This window comes from Macrotis lagotis, chromosome 2, assembly GCF_037893015.1.
Source record: "Macrotis lagotis isolate mMagLag1 chromosome 2, bilby.v1.9.chrom.fasta, whole genome shotgun sequence".
NCBI lineage: Eukaryota > Metazoa > Chordata > Mammalia > Peramelemorphia > Peramelidae > Macrotis > Macrotis lagotis.
Genome location: NC_133659.1, coordinates 10,497,439 through 10,513,064, shown reverse-complemented (window position 1 = coordinate 10,513,064; position 15,626 = coordinate 10,497,439). Strand labels below are relative to the sequence as shown.

The window sequence follows — 15,626 nt, the reverse complement described above, 5'->3', positions numbered from 1 at the left end:
TGTGTGATCATAAGCAAGTCAATGTCTATGAGTCTCAGTTTCATCTGTTAAATGGGTATGAATTAGGTTTTTGAAGTTTCTCTTAGCTCTAAATCTATGACCTCTGAGGGAGACTAAAATGAGATAAAACCTGGCTGATAAAACAAGTCATAGGAGTTCTTTCTTGAGGGTGGATTCTCAAAGACTGACCATGGAATACACGTTTATCACCATATTGGTTGCAGAGTATATGCATGCTTTGGCCATGGCATATTTTGAAGATCACCTACTAAGGCAGAAAGGGGTGGGCCTGTATCATTTGAGGGGTCACATACCACTTAAATAACCAATACTTGGTGTATTTTGCCATCTCTAGTCAATTCTGTACATTGAATGGGAATTATAGGAGGAAAAATAATATTTAACAAGAACAAATAAAAAGTCCTTCGATAAAGTTCAAAGAATCAGTTGTGAAAGTATATTATTAGGGAGAGATGTCTAGATTGCATCACATGAAAGAGACTTGGCATTTTAGCTTAAGCTTCAGTATGGGCCAACTGTATTATTTGACAAAAATAGAGAAAGAAGAAGAGAAAGAGAAAAGAAGAGAAAGAAAAAAAAAGGAGAAAAAGTAAGAGTGAGGCAGAGACAGAGAATGCACAGTTTTTCCTAACAAGATATAAGCACAGAACCCAAAGCAGAGAAACTAAGACTCTCACTCAACCCCCAAATGCTCAGACCAAACCAGGAATACTCCAATTGGGCTACCACGGTTTGAAAAGAATCCTGGAATAAGAATGTGACAGGAGGAACAAAAGCAGAAATGTGAAGAATTTGTCTTGGGGGATGCAAAGGAATTCCCTGTGTTTAAATCTTAAAAAGAAAAAAAAAAAAAAAGACCAGAGAGAACAGAAGAGCTGTGTTGGACTATGTGTGGGGCTGTCCTGGGAAGGGATTAGGCTACGGGGAAGCGCAGAGTTCTGGACTACCACTAGGGGGAGGCAGAATCCCTCACGATAAGGCAGAATGAGCAGTGAGTAGAGCTGGGATGGGCCCATGGGAGCTGGGCCCTGATGCCCTCAAGCTGGAGCCAGATGGGGTACTTGCCAGGTACCTCCTTACCAGTTCTATTATCTCTGTGACATACGTCTAGGCAAAGTGTCCGAGAATCTCGAAGTAATTAGATGGTATAATCTTTATTCTTTGAGACTAGGGATGCCTGCAGCTCGCACATGAAGGGCTATTTTCCTTATACTGAATTTAAAAGAAAACGTGTCCATTTTCTAAGCTGAATTGGTAATGAATGATCCAAAGGAAAAGCTCTGTCTTTTAATGTCAGAGTACCTGCATTTTAATCCTTCCTTAGTCATGTGCTAACTGTGTGCCCTTGGACAAGTCTGTTAAACTCTCTAATTTTTGCATTTTTTTCTTTTGCATTTCTTTGTATTTCTATTATTTAGTTTTAGATTTTTTTTCAAGACAATGAGGTTAAGTGGCTTGCCCAAGGCCACACGGCTAGGTCATTATTAAGTGTCTGAGGCCGGATTTCAACCCAGGTACTCCTGACTGCAGGGCTGGTGCTCTATCTGCTGCACCACCTAGCCACCCCAACATCTCTATTACTTTTTCAAAGAACCTGAACACACAGAAGACACTTTACAAATGTTTATTGACTCACTGCAAAATGCGATAGTTGAATTCCATGGCCTCAAATCCCTATTAACCCCAGATCTGTGGCCTTGATGGCTTGTGAAATTTCTTGCTACTCTGCATCTAGGATCTAGGACTAAGTGAAGGAAGCATGGTTTTTGGGGAGGCGGGCAGGTCTAGTGGGAGCATTCCCTCCTTCAACACAAAGGGTAGCGTCTGTGACTTTAGTAGAGAATTACCAAGGGAATTCTGCAGTTAAATGCTGCACCCAAAGTAGTAAGAGACAGAATCTGAGACCAGTTCTCCCTGTTCATATATCCAACCCAGCTTCAGTGTAGCGCAAGTAGTATTCAGTTTAGAGTCAAAAACAAACCTGAGTTCTTCATCCTGCAGGTGATAAAAAAAAAAAATCTAGTTTACTGAGCCTCTGTGTGAGTGTGACGTGGTTGGGACTATTTTGGAGAAGAGGGAAAATCACTAGTGATTGGAGAGAATGGACTAAATGCATAGGCACTGAAGCGGACTGAGCCACCAGTACCTGTGGCAATAACTCAGGTCTGAGGTTATGAGGACGTGCCCCAGGGTGGGGGGCAGCGTCAGAGGAGAAAATGGGGCATCTTGAAAATATAGTGCAGAGCTGAGATCTAGAAGAGATGCTGCAGAGGTGACAACTAGGAGAGAGGCTGCAGAGATGAACTGGCACACGCCATCCACCGGCGCATGCCATCTGCCGCCACATGCCATCGCCGGCCTCAGGAGCTCGTGTGGGGCTAGAGATGGGCTGATCTGGTTCTGATCTGGAGCTTCTGGGAGGACTCTCCTCGCTGGTATCTCACGTTTCTGATCATTTGCCAGACCTTGAGGTTTTTACCTTCACGATGTCTCCTTGACCTGCCACCCTACCTGAACTCTAGTGACTTCTTTTTGCTTCTGGCATAAAGTATAAACTTCTCTCTTTGGTTTTTAAAGCTCTTCACCAGGTGCCCCCTTCTTCTCTTTCCAGTCTCGCTGGACATTCTTCTTCCCAAATCTCTTCTTTCAACATCTAAACATCCCTAGTTCCTCCACTAGCTCTTCAGGTGACCTGGACTCCAGGCTTGTCTTCCTGGTTGTCCTCCTCTGGCTGGATTCTGGTTTATCCGTGTCCTTCCTAAGGTGTGGTTGGCCAAAACTGAACATTAGCCTCCTAAAGTAGGGCAGATAAAGGACTTTGATAAGAGCAGTAGAAAAGGACCAGGCTTCTTTTTACCTCTGGCTTTTCAGCTTTGCTCTTAAGAAATCAAACCTAAATTAAGTGACTTTATTTCCATGGGGCCTATGATTAGGGTTTTTTTTTTTTGGCTTCTGAGGTTATGATAGTTAATAATTGGAGGGGGAAGACCCTCATCCCTGCTCTTAATTCTTGAAAGAAAAAATTATCCTGGACCCTATTCATAGGCTCAAAAAATTAGACCTCTTAAGGGACTAAGGAGTCATTCCAAGTCCCTCATTTGATAAAGGGGGAAACTGAAACTGAGGGAGACTCAGGGTGATCTAGTTAGTGTGGATTGAAACTCAGATCACCCTCACTTTAAATGCACCACCCTATCCACTGCCCCATACTGCCTTGCTTTGTGGTTGGAGACGGCTGGGCTCATAAGATTCTTAGTCACCAGCCCTTTGCCTCCCAAACTTTCCTTTGAAACATGGAGGAATTTACACTTACAACATTCCCAGCCCTGCAGAACCCTTCCTGGGACAGGGTTATCACATGTAGTTAAGCTCTGTTATGAGTTAGGAAGGCAAATAGGATTCAGCCATCCATCCGGCAGAAGTGGGCAAAGGACTGTGGGTACTGGCAGGAGAAAAAAGCCAAAGCTTCCCTCCCACAGCTGCTTCCTTTTTTAACCTCTGCAGCCCTGACCGCCCCTCTGAGCTTAGTGGCCGGATGAAACGGTCTCATCCCCCCGGGCCCCAGGACCTAACGTGCTGACCACACATAGGCCAGGGGCAGATTCCAGGGAGCTGGTCACTGGATTGTACATCAAAGGCAGCGGAAAGAACAGTTAGCAGACTTCAGAAAGAAGGAGGACTGAGGGAAGGTGGGTTGCAGAAGCGTGGTGATGTTTGTTGCTGGGCCAAGACCGAAGCGCCCTTTGAAATACGCTCAACATCTGGATGGGGCAGCTCTTTGCTTCAACATGAGGATTCAAGGCCATATCCACATCTCTCAGAAATCAGTGACTGACAGGGGCCACCCAGCCCTCCTCTATGCTCTGCTCTGGTGGCAAATTATTTAATATTATTTTATAATATACCTTTTCTAATGTCCCTATTCAAAAGGGGGGGAAAGACAAATACATGTTTATTTCTTTGAAGTTGAATAAATGTTTTTATCCAAGATACAGCTTTTTTTCTTGGGGGGGGGTGACTTCACCACTGTAAAGTCCTCCAGGTGAGGACACTCCTCCACCAGTACAGGTAGGGGACTGTTCTATAACAGTCTTAGAGCAGGGATTCTTGGTCTGGGTTCCATAGAGGTCTAGGAATAGATTTTGGGGGTGGGGTGCGGTGAATTTGGAAGGGGGAAAAAATAGCATAGATTTACTTTATAATTATGTGAATGAAATTTCCTGCCATTAAAAACACAAATCTGAGAAGATTCCTATGCTTCATCAGACTCACAGCAGATGGGAAAATAGCACAAAGTTTATGAAGCCAGGTCTGAGAGAAAAGTCTGAGGAAACCCAAGGATTCAGTGACTTGCACAGGGTCAAAGGAAGAACCTGCTCTTCCTACCTTTGAAGTCAGCTCTCTATTTGGTACTTCAAGCTGCCACCCAGATAGCTGTAGAAGGTGGCACATTGGGTAGGGTTTTGGGTTTGGAATCAGACTCAACTCCCTAAACTCAAATCCCACTCACTTTGCCCCATTTGCCTCAGTTTCTTCATCTTTCAAATGAGTTGGGGAAGGAAATAGCACACCACTCCAGGATTGTTGCCAAGAAAACCCAAATGGAACCATTAAGAGTTGGACATGACTGAAAAATGACTGAATAAAATGAACATTTAGCATTTTGATTTCTCAAGGGTGCTCTCCAATAGAGATTTCTATTATGGAATTTGTGGTACTAGATTTGGCTGCAGGGATGGTCAATCACTCAACAAACATTTTTTAAATGGCACGTAGGCAGAGCACGGACCCTGCTGTCAGGAGACCCTGAGTTCAAATCCAGCCACAGACACTAACTCTGTGACCTCACTCTAATTGCTTTGAATCCAGGGCCACCTTCAGTTGTCCTGATCCGTGTCTGGCCATTGAACCCAGATGGTTCCAGAAGAGAAAGTAAGGCTGGTGACTTAGCACAGCTCCTCTCACTCAAATCCAATTCACAAGTGCATGGCATGGCCTCACCTCCTGATGTCATGATCTTCAAAAACATTAAACATTTATTATTTTTGGGGAATCATGTTAATTATTGAGGACATAAAGAAAGGCAAAATATGACCCTTGCCCTCAGGGAGCTCCCAGTCTAATGGAGGAGACAACATGCAAGTAACTAGGTAAAAAGCAAATATAGAGAGAGGAAAGGGAAGGTCATTGCACGGGGAGGAGTATGACTGCATAATAAAGGGGGACAAAGAAGGAAAGGCAAAGGACTAGATCTATGACTTCATTCCTAGCCACAGGAACAGCCATTCCCCTGTTAATGCAAGCCTGTGGATTTTCTGTAGCTGTGAGGGTTAAAGAGTTTGAGCTTTTTTTTTTAAGATCTCTCTTTTTTGGTGGATTTAAATGCTTGTTAATTGGAAAAAATAATTTATTATTATTGCTATTATTGCTGTTTTATTTTTTTCTCACATTTTCTCCTTTAGTTTTAATTCTTCTTTCACAACATGACTAATACAGAAATGTGTTGAACATGATTGTGCATATAATAACCTATATCAGTTTACACACTGTCATGGGATAGGGAAGGGAATGGAGGAAGGTAGAAAAATGTGGAGCTCAAAAACTTAGAGAAAGATGAATGTTGAAAACTATCTTTGCATGGAATTGAAAAAATCAAATAACATTCAAAACCAAAAACAAAACAGTTTACCCCTAACCTAGGGAGACAGTCCTAAGGAGATAGTCTGGGGCACTTGAGCATGGTCAGATAGCCAGGATGTGTCTGGTGTGGGACTTGAACCCTTGGACAGGGCTTCTGGACTCCCAGATCTGCCCGCTCAGCCCTTTAAAAAGTAGCTTGGCTGTCTCCCCAAAATTATTTGTAGCAGTACTTTTTTGTGAAAGCAAAAAAACAGAAACAATGTGGGTGCCCATTGCTTAGAGAATGGTTGAATACATTGTGGCACAAGAATACATTTCTGCATTGTGAAAAACAAACAGGAGGAATTCAGATAAATATATGCAGACTTTGGCCAGCTGAGTCAGTAGAAATATTGTTCAATTGTCGTCTGTTGGGTCTACCTCTTCATGATTGCATTTTGGGGGGGAGAAATGCTGGAGAGGTTTGTCATTTCCTTCTTCAGTTCATTTGAAAGATGAAGAAACTGAGGTAAACAGGGTTAAGTGACTTTTCACATAGTTGGTAAGCATCTAAGGCCAAATCCACACTCAAGTCCCACTGATTCTGCCCTACTCATTCTATCTACTATGTCATTTTGCTGCTCAAAGTGGTTAGAGTGGATAGACTTGGAGACAAGCAGCCTTGAGTTCAAATCCTGCCTCATATACTTTGTAGATACAAGGCAAGTCGCTTGCTCTTTATTAACTTCAGTTTTCTCGGCTGTAAAATGAGGCTGTTGGAACTCTGACCTCTAAAATTCCTTCTATCTGTAAGTCTATGATACTATTCTACATGATATAGGTGACACAGTGGATAGAGCACTGGCCTTGGATTCAGGAGGGCAGGAGTTCAAATCCTGCCTAAAACTCTCTGATTCTTACTAGCTGTGTGACCTTGGGCAAGCCACTAACTCTGGGGCCATCTCCAGTCGTCCTGATTCATATCGACCACTGGACCCAGATGGCTCTGAAGGAGAAAGTGAAGCTGGTGACTTAGCCCAGCCCCCCCCCCCTTCCTCAAATCCGATTCCTGAGTTTGTCGTGGCATCTCCCTCCTGGCGGCATGGTCTTCCTTGAGAAGGAAGGACCAACATTCTGAAAGTATGGACTTGGGGGGAGAAAGCCCCTAATCAAGTAAGAATAAACAACGCAGCTCAACGGTTTGTTCAGACCCGCAGGTCATTTAATACCATAAACTCTACTTGAGTAGTTTAGCAAAAATAAAAAATATCTACACCATACAAGACTGGTTAGCGCTGGATACACACGATTTGGTTGTAAAGCTGCAACACTCTGGCGAGAGGAGATTTCCTCCACAATGCGCTGCATTACACTAGGCTATACCCAATGAGGGACACAGATTTATTGACGACATAAATATGAACTGAATTGGCTACTGAGGCTATAAATAGAAAAACAGACATGGTCTTGGTCTAAGAATAAAAGACCTATGAAATCAGCCTAGCATGGAGTTCCAAGGAGATTTCACATCATCCTATTACCTAGAACAGAAACAAGGTTCAGATAGCCACTTGGCATAGCTCCCATCTAACCCAGACCATTCCCTAGGCAGAATGGCCCCAAACACGTGAGGTTTCCTAACCACCCACTACAGATGTTATGAGTCAACAACAGCCACAGCACGTGTCCTACTAGAGCTTTTATCATTATACATGACGTGCCTTCCTGGCCCCCCCACCCCCCCCAACTACCATACGAAGGAAAGTTTACAAGTGTCCATGCCACCGTGCCCAGAGACCCATGCGTGAGGAAAAGCGTGAGGCTGCTTTTGTAACTTTGTCCCTCTCCAGCGTGCTCCCTGCCCATGTTGGGATAGTCTCCTCTATCCTGAGCTGGGGGTCCGAGCCGCTACTCTTGAGCCTCTTTTCGAGTCAACTTGTAGATTTCAGTGGGTCCATCCACATGGGTTATGGTGGTTGTGAGTTGGAGTTCTTCTGCACTATGAATGCCCAGATCACCTGAAACAGAAGTCTGGGCATTAGAACGAAGCCAGGGAAAAACGCCCCAAGAACTATTCAACGTAGTCATTCAAATACTTAGAGGAAATCTCATTTTATATATACATATATATGAAATATCCCTCATCCCAAGGCACCTATAGAAAGAATAATGCCTTCATTTTTTAAAAAAAGAAAAAGTGGTCAATGTATGCTTTCAGAGGACAAGATCAATAGGTTAAAAGAGTACACAAAGACCTCTGGGAACACCGTTTCATTAAGCAATATTTAAGCCTGACATTATACACACATCACTGGATTTATCCAACACAACCAATATTGGATTACCTCCAAATGGAGCCTATGAAGTGGTTAAGATTCAAACCAAAGACGCTCTATGGGTGACATCCATATGCACTCAACCAACCATGTGTCAACAAAGAATGAGTTATGGAGATTTGGGTATTATAATGGCAAGAAAATATAAGGGTAGTGCTACCAGAAATTACAGAGAGGTCATCCTTGAGGCGCCTGGACAGGTTTCTACAAGGAAATGGCTCAGAGGACCAAAATGACATCACTATTTTGGAATCAAGATTCACAGTGTCTGACTGTGGCTGAGGAGATCAATCCAAGATCAGAAGATTCTATCCCAAATCAAGCATGAGTGGTCCGCATGAACATCTAGAGCAGAGATGTCTCTAAATTTGCCCAACTCATATTTCTTTTGAGTTACTGCAAGGAAACAGTAGAAACTAGGCAATACATCACTTCATAATGAACAAATTTAACCTCCTGAATATTTACAAAGACAATCTAGAGGTCAAAATGAAACATTAGAAGCTTCCTATTCTCCATAAATGGATATAGCCCTGCATTATAAATAGAGCCTCTAAAATATCCTTGAAAATTTAATAAAATATTTTTTTCTGGAACTTGAGAATTATCATAGATAAAGTCATGTTAAACAACAGCATAGATATAGTTCTGATCCATATAAATTAAAATTTTTTAAACATGTTTTAATAGATATCCAGATATTAAATGCTCATGATCTCCAAGCTATGGGGGGGAGGGGGAAAGCTTTTAAAATATAGAGACCAAGAGAAAGAAATCAAAACCATCAGTGAACAAGTTGAGGTACATCTTATTCCCATCATTCTATTGGTTGACAGAGTTGTACCAAAGAAAATGATTTCATATTTATAATGCATTTATTTAACAGCATCACCATTTCTCTTAGTATTTCCTCTAATGTCCTTGGAAAACAATCCCATTTAATAAATCGAATTTTTAATTCATTTTTTAATTTTTAAAATTAAAAAGAGGAAAAATCAGCATACCTGATCAATAATGAAAAAGTCTGAAAACAGAATGTCCCCAAAGTCTAGACTTTGGGGATGTTCTAGATATGCAGTGAAGAAAACTTGAGGACTCCCTGCTTCTGCAAAGTAGTGACGTGGGGATATCTCCTCATTTTCTTTCAGATCAAGTTTGTTTTTTATAATTTGCAACATTCACTTTTGATTTTATTTTGGGGAGGGGTTGTTCTTTTTGTTTGCTTTGTTTTTACACTGTCTTGTTTTCTTGGCTCTGGTGACGCCTCTCTGCACCAGTTCATATAGTTCTTCCTAGCCGCCCATGTGTTCATCATACTCATCATCGCTTACAATTCAGTCATATTCCATTATATGTTTGTACCACAATTTGTTCAGCTGTTCCCCAACTGATGCTTCTAAAACCATGCTATCACAAATCATACAACTACAAGCTCTCTGACTTTCTGATGCACCAAAATTTTCAATAAACATTTTTTTGTGTGTGTTAAAAGTACTGGTCGGGTGGCTAGGTGGTGCAGTGGATAGAGCACCGGCCCTGAAGTCAGGAGGACCTGGGCTCAAATCCAGCCTCAGACACTTAATTACTTAGCTGTGTGGCCTTGGGCAAGCCACTTAACCCCATTTGCCTTGCAAAAACCTAAATAAAAAGTACAATTCAAGAATACACAGTTTAGGATTAGAATTAGGATCTATTGTTTCCTTTCTGCCCCTCATTCTGAATCTACTACCAACTTCAAAATTGCTAGCATCTGTAATGATAGGATCATTTGTTGGTCATTCTTCAATCTTGAAGGCCAATGGCATCATGAGGGTGATGTCTTGAGTTGTATATGGATTAGATTTCAGTGAGGCAGAGTCATGCCAAATTGTCAGTCTTTCTCCCAGAGTCACCGGAGTCCAGTGGTAGAACACAAGTCAAGGTGCCTGGCACCAAAGCTAAAGACTGGGTGAGTAGGATTAGTGACTTCAAGATGCCAACATCATACTTAATGCCATCATCCCTCAACAGCAGCAAAAGCTGAAGGGCACTCCTCCTCTGTTAGTTGCCCCAAAGACATAGTTTGGCATATTTCTAGCTGACTCTTCCCCATGTTAGCAAGAGTTTGGCTAGATGGCCACTGAGGTCTCTTGCAACTCTGAGATGTTGGGACAATCTTATCGCCATAGCCACAGGAACTCAGAAAATCTAGCATAGCATGGCGGGACTGTTGCCTGTTTTGGTAAAGGAAATGCCAGCATCAACCAAATTCCAGGCCTTGGAGGCATTGTCCTGTTGGGGTATGGGATAGGGGATAATGATGGCAGATGATTCCCTCTATTTTCCTATAGAAAGTATACAGAATTATTTAAAACACTTTGCCCATACATGGAGTCCTATATAATGAATGACTTCTAAAATTTCCTGCCTCTGAGCAAAACACCTCCCCATTTCCTACCTATCCCAGAGACATGTTTTTGTTAATCTGACTGGACTTCAATGGGGCAAGTCAAGGAGCAAGCCAAAAGCCTGCCACTATGCTAAGAACTGATGATACAAAGAAAGGATTCCAGGAGTATATACAGAAAATAAAAACATATAAATAAAGTATGCATATCACATACACGCCTACCCCATCCTGCAGTTTATGTATCGTCTTCCCCCATTAGGAGGTAAGCAATTTGGGGGTTGTTGTTTGGTTGTTTTTCAGTTGTATCTGACTCTTCATGACTCTGGGGTTTTCTTGGCAAAGATACTGGATGATTTGCCATTGCCATTTTCTTCTCCAGTTCATTTCATGGATGAGGAAACGAAAACTGAGATGGTTAAGTGACTTGCCCAGGATCACACAACTAGGAAATGCCACAGAATTTAGAACCAGCAGGAACTTTAGAGTTGATTTAGTCCAATCTTAACTCCTCCATTCCCACAGCTGGGGAAATTGAGGCACAGAGTGACAGTCATTACTTGAATATTTCCAGGCATGGGGGTCTATTTCTAATTACTATTTCTAATAACTATTTCTAATGAGATCTATTTAAGTCTTTTCTTATGCTGGAAAATGGTATACCACTGTTGAAAAAAATGCAGTATAAACTTAGATTCTCTAGATTAGAACTTTGACATCCAGAATGTTCCAAAAGTTTTAGAGCAGTTTTAAACTTAAATAACTAACTCCCTGATGAAGAAATACATTCTCAGTAGAGGTGAGCACAAAGGAACACAACTGACTTGTTGAAAGTCACATAGCCAGGATGTGTTAGGGGCACTACTTGAACTCAGGTCCTCTTGCATCCCAGGCTAGTACTCTACCATGCCAAGCTGCCTCTCAGTTTATGATGATGCTCCAGGATGAAGCTCTAAGTTTTTAGGGCAGAGAACAGTGAAGCAAGCAACATCTTGGACCAGGACATCGTCCTTCTTCCACAGCCAAAGATAGTACTAACTATTCTAATGATCATCTCAGACTAATGGAACAAGTTAAGTTTGGGGAGAACTAATCTCTGCTGGACCAGACTAGTCTACATAATTAAAACTTTTCTTAGAAACTAGGAGAAAGAAGAGAACTCAAACAGAGATCATCTGGCTCAATTTATGTAGGAGCAGAATAATCCTCTCTGACACTCTTGAAGTGATCACCTGGACATCTTCAGTTGGGAAACCCACGCTCTCAAGTCAGAGCAGTCCTGGAGAGAGCTGAAGAGCAGCCAGGGTTTCCTTCCTCAGGGGTAAATCTGACTCTCGGATCTTCTGGCTAGAGACTGTCAGGGTAAGATTTGAATCGAAGACTTCCTGACTACAGGACTAACTGAGTTCCATCACGTTGAGCTACTCTTCCTTAGAGATGTTATCTTGAAAAAAGATTTCAGAGACCTTGCTACTGTCCCCCTCCCTCCAGGACGTTTGGTTTCAAACTGCAGATCAGTCACTAACTCCCTCCATGACCTTCAGTGCATCCCTGAATATCTAAGGTTCAGTTTTCTCATCTGAAAAAGAAGAGGAGTGGACTCAATGACCTCAACCACCCCTAGCAACTCTAAAGTGATTGTTGGCTGACCTTCCTTTCCCTGATGGTCTCCCCCACTCATCTCCTCTAGAATCCCATTAAAGAGGCTATCACCTCTCCCTGCCTGCCCCCCCTCCTTTCCCTCCCCTCTCCTCTCTATATGTTTCTGTCTCTGTCTGTCTCTGTCTTTCTGTCTCCTCCTTTCCCTCCCTATGTCTTTCTGTCTCTCTCTGTCTCTCTATCTCTCTGTCTCTCTGTTTTTGTCTTTCTCCTTTCCCTCCCTCTCTCTCTGTCTGCCTCTCTCTCTCTCTCTCTCTCTCTCTCTCTCTCTCTCTCTCTCTCTCTCTCTCTCTCCCTCCCTCCCCTCTCTATATGGTTCTCTGTCTTTCTCTCTGTCTCTGTCTTTATGTCTCCTTTCCCTCCCTCTCTATGTCTTTCTGTCTCTCTGTCTGTCTATCTCTCTGTCTCTCTGTCTGTTTTTGTTTTTCTCCTTTCCCTCCCTCTCTATGTCTCTCTCTATGTCTCTGTCTGCCTCTCTCTCTCTCTCTCTCTCTCTCTCTCTCTCTCTCTCTCTCTCTCTCTCTCTTTTCCCTCCCCTCTCTATGTTTCTCTGTCTTTCTCTCTGTCTGTTTTTGTCTCCTTTCCCTCCCTCTCTATGTCTTTCTGCCTCTGCCTCTGCCTCTGTCTGTCTGTCTGTCTCTGCCTCTCCATCTCTTTCTGTCTCTCTCTCTGTCTGTTTTTCTGTCTCTTTCTCCTCTCTCTCTCTCTCTCTCTCTCTCTCCCTCTCCCTCTCCCTCTCCCTCTCCCTCTCCCTCTCCCTCTCCCTCTCCCTCCTGGCAGGGCTCCTCCTAAAGTTTACACATGAAGAAAGGGAGACTCAGACCTTGCACAAGTTCCACATGCAAGAGCTGTAAAGCCCACATCACTGCCCTGTGACCATCTCTCCTGTCCATCCTTAGCTCTCACTTCCAACCCTTCTTTATAGAATTATCCCTTATCCAAGAGGAGATACAGATGTAGGCCTATATTGAGGAGTCAGAATCTTGCTCTGCTCCCTTACCTCGGTGAGCCTGGACAAGACTCTTCACCCCTTTAGATCTCAATTTCCCCATCTATAAAAGAAGGGGGATAAAAAATAATCTCTAAACTTTTTTGCTCTAAACCTGTGTTTTGAAACTTTTAGTTGTGGCTCGCAATCTGCCTGCCCATATGTGTGTGGATCTGCACTGTCAGGAGGCTTGGGCTCTGAATTACTTTGTTAGTAAGAAAAGACCTTGGGGTCATCACAAACCAGTCATGTGTGCTTGGTGATTAATGAATGCTCATGACTTGATGTGACTTTTCCTCTAGTTCCAACAATAGCAGGACCCGTGTGTGTGTGTGTGTGTGTGTGTGTGTGTGTGTGTGTGTGTGTTGGTTTGACCCACCTCCACCAGAGTCCCTTCTCCATGAGGATGCCTTGCTTTGGGGAAAGAGGAATAAATCTCCCCAAGATAACTGAAGTCTTCCGCTAGTTGTTCTGACATCAGTCCAATCTAGGGCTTCCTTGCCCTGAATCGCCTAGATTTCCTGGCAGAGTTGGAAGGGACCTTGAAGGTCATCCTGGTGCACCAGTGACTGTACAGATGGAGTGAATGAGTTCCAGAGAGACAAGTGATCCCACAGTCAGTGGGATCAGCCAGAGGTAGGTCCAGGCCCTCTGGATGCTCCAAGTCCAGACCTCTCTGGCCACACAAAAAGTCATGTGTTGAGGCCTGCATCAAGGCCACCGACTCCTTGACCATGTAAAAGGTAAAGTATAGCAGAGATGTCTCCTTGGAGTAAGTATTCTGCTTTTGGTAAGCACAGTCTGGGTCCCACAGGCTTAGAGGGTCTATCAGTGATCCTTTAGAGAAGCTGGACCAGCCTCCAGAGGAAGCCCTTCACAGAATTGTGCTTTTAAATAATTGAAGGAAATGCAAACTTTCTGTAAGGAGTTAGTGAAAATAAAAATGTCACCCCACAACTTCATGGACCTGCTGAAATCTATCGCTGGATAGGAAACTATTACCCATTCGGAGCAACATTCATCAAGAGAGTCTAGTGTCAGAGAGTGTGGAATTTGGAGGTCAGAAGAGCTGGGGTCTACTCCTACCACAGTTTCTTACTGGCTGTAGGACTCTGGACAAGTCACTTAACTCGTAAGAGCCTCAGTTTCCTAGTCTGTAAAGCAAGGGGATAATAATGGCATCTAACGTGCAGAATTATGAAAACCCAATGAGACTGTGTCTGTCCCTCGCCTGGCAAACCATAAGGCAATATCAGGATGAAAGGAATTTCATCTTGGCTCAGAAAAAAAACAAAAACAACCCAAAACTCAGGCCAACGTAAAAGAAAAACAGTAAAGAAGGCAAAAAAACCAACCAAACAAAAGGAAAATATGGGGGAAGAGAAAGAGGAGGAAGAGAAAGTGAGGGAGGGAAGAAGGAAGAAAAGAGAGTAGAAAGGGAAGGAGAAGGAAGGGAAGAGAGAAAAGAAGAAGAAAAGAAGCAGAGAGGGAGAGAAGGAGGGGGAGAAACAAAGGAAGAGGGGAAGAAGAGGAAGAAGAAAAGGGGAGGAAAAGGGAGAAGAAAAGGAGGAGGGGAGGAAGAGAAGGAGGTTGGAAGAAAAAGGAGGGGAGAAGGGAGAGTGAAGAGGAAAGAAAGGGGGAGGAGGGGAGAAGAGGAGGAAGAAAAGGGGTGGGAGGGACTCTTGGGCATCGGCCAGAACATTTCCAGACCAATGTGCCCACTGCCAGTTTCTGATGAATCTCCTTGCATGACCCCTCTGAGCCAGAGCGCTTTCCAAGGCTTTGCATAAATACAGCTAATCCCTGGGCTGCCTTTGCATGGTCTGGTGGGAGAGGAGGAAAGTGAGCAGGAGGAAGGGAGCGATAAGACCCAAAATGGAGAAAGTGCAGAAGCCAGAGGCTGGAGGCTGGAGGGTGGAGGGTGGAGAGGCTGGGGGCAGAGAGGGAGAGGAAGGCAGACACACCCAGGAAAAGGAGGCCGGCATGATCACAGCTTCTCATTATTAAATGGGATAGATCTCATTTCACTTCCATTTGTTTTCTACCCAGCCTCCCAAGGTCGAGCCGCTGTATCTGGGAGGTGGTGTTCTGGGGCTGCCTGGCACAGCTAATTTCATGTCTGGCTTGTCTGAGTCAGGGGAGAAATTTTTTTTTTTTTTTAAAAGCCAACTTCCTAGTGGAGAAGGTCCGGCTGAGCTTGGAAGGGTTTCAGGATCTGACTGATCCTGATATTTTGGAAGGGGGATGGTGGGGATCATCTGAGTGGCTGAAAGTCCAACCCTTTCATCTGACAGACAAGGAAACTGAGGCCAGGGAGGCTTTGACTTGCTTAAGGTAACCCAAGCACCACTCAGCAGAGGGCATTTGAACTCAGGTTTCCCTGAATCCAATCCTCTATCTACTAACTGTTGGACCTCTCTGTGCCTCCGTTTCCGTAACAGTAAATTGGGGATAATAACAGCACACTTACCTCATGGGATTGATGTGAGCATCAAATGAGATAATAGGTGTAAAGAACTCTGAATAGAGTTAAAATTTGAATGATCTAATTATCAATCCAAAAGATACTTCTATCCAGATCTCTAGATGCATATATCTATATCAAAGCCATCTAGCT

The 15,626-nt window shown here is 43.4% G+C and overlaps 1 protein-coding gene across 1 annotated transcript in view; it reads right to left on the bottom strand.

Moving 5' to 3' along the window:
* Positions 1-4,288: 4,288 nt before the first annotated feature.
* WLS (Wnt ligand secretion mediator) overlaps positions 4,289-15,626 on the bottom strand; it is a 132,503-nt gene continuing 121,165 nt past the window's right edge. Inside the window, 1 exon segment of the mRNA XM_074221212.1 lies at positions 4,289-7,658. Coding sequence (XP_074077313.1) covers positions 7,549-7,658 — 110 coding nt within the window. The 3' untranslated portion in view covers positions 4,289-7,548.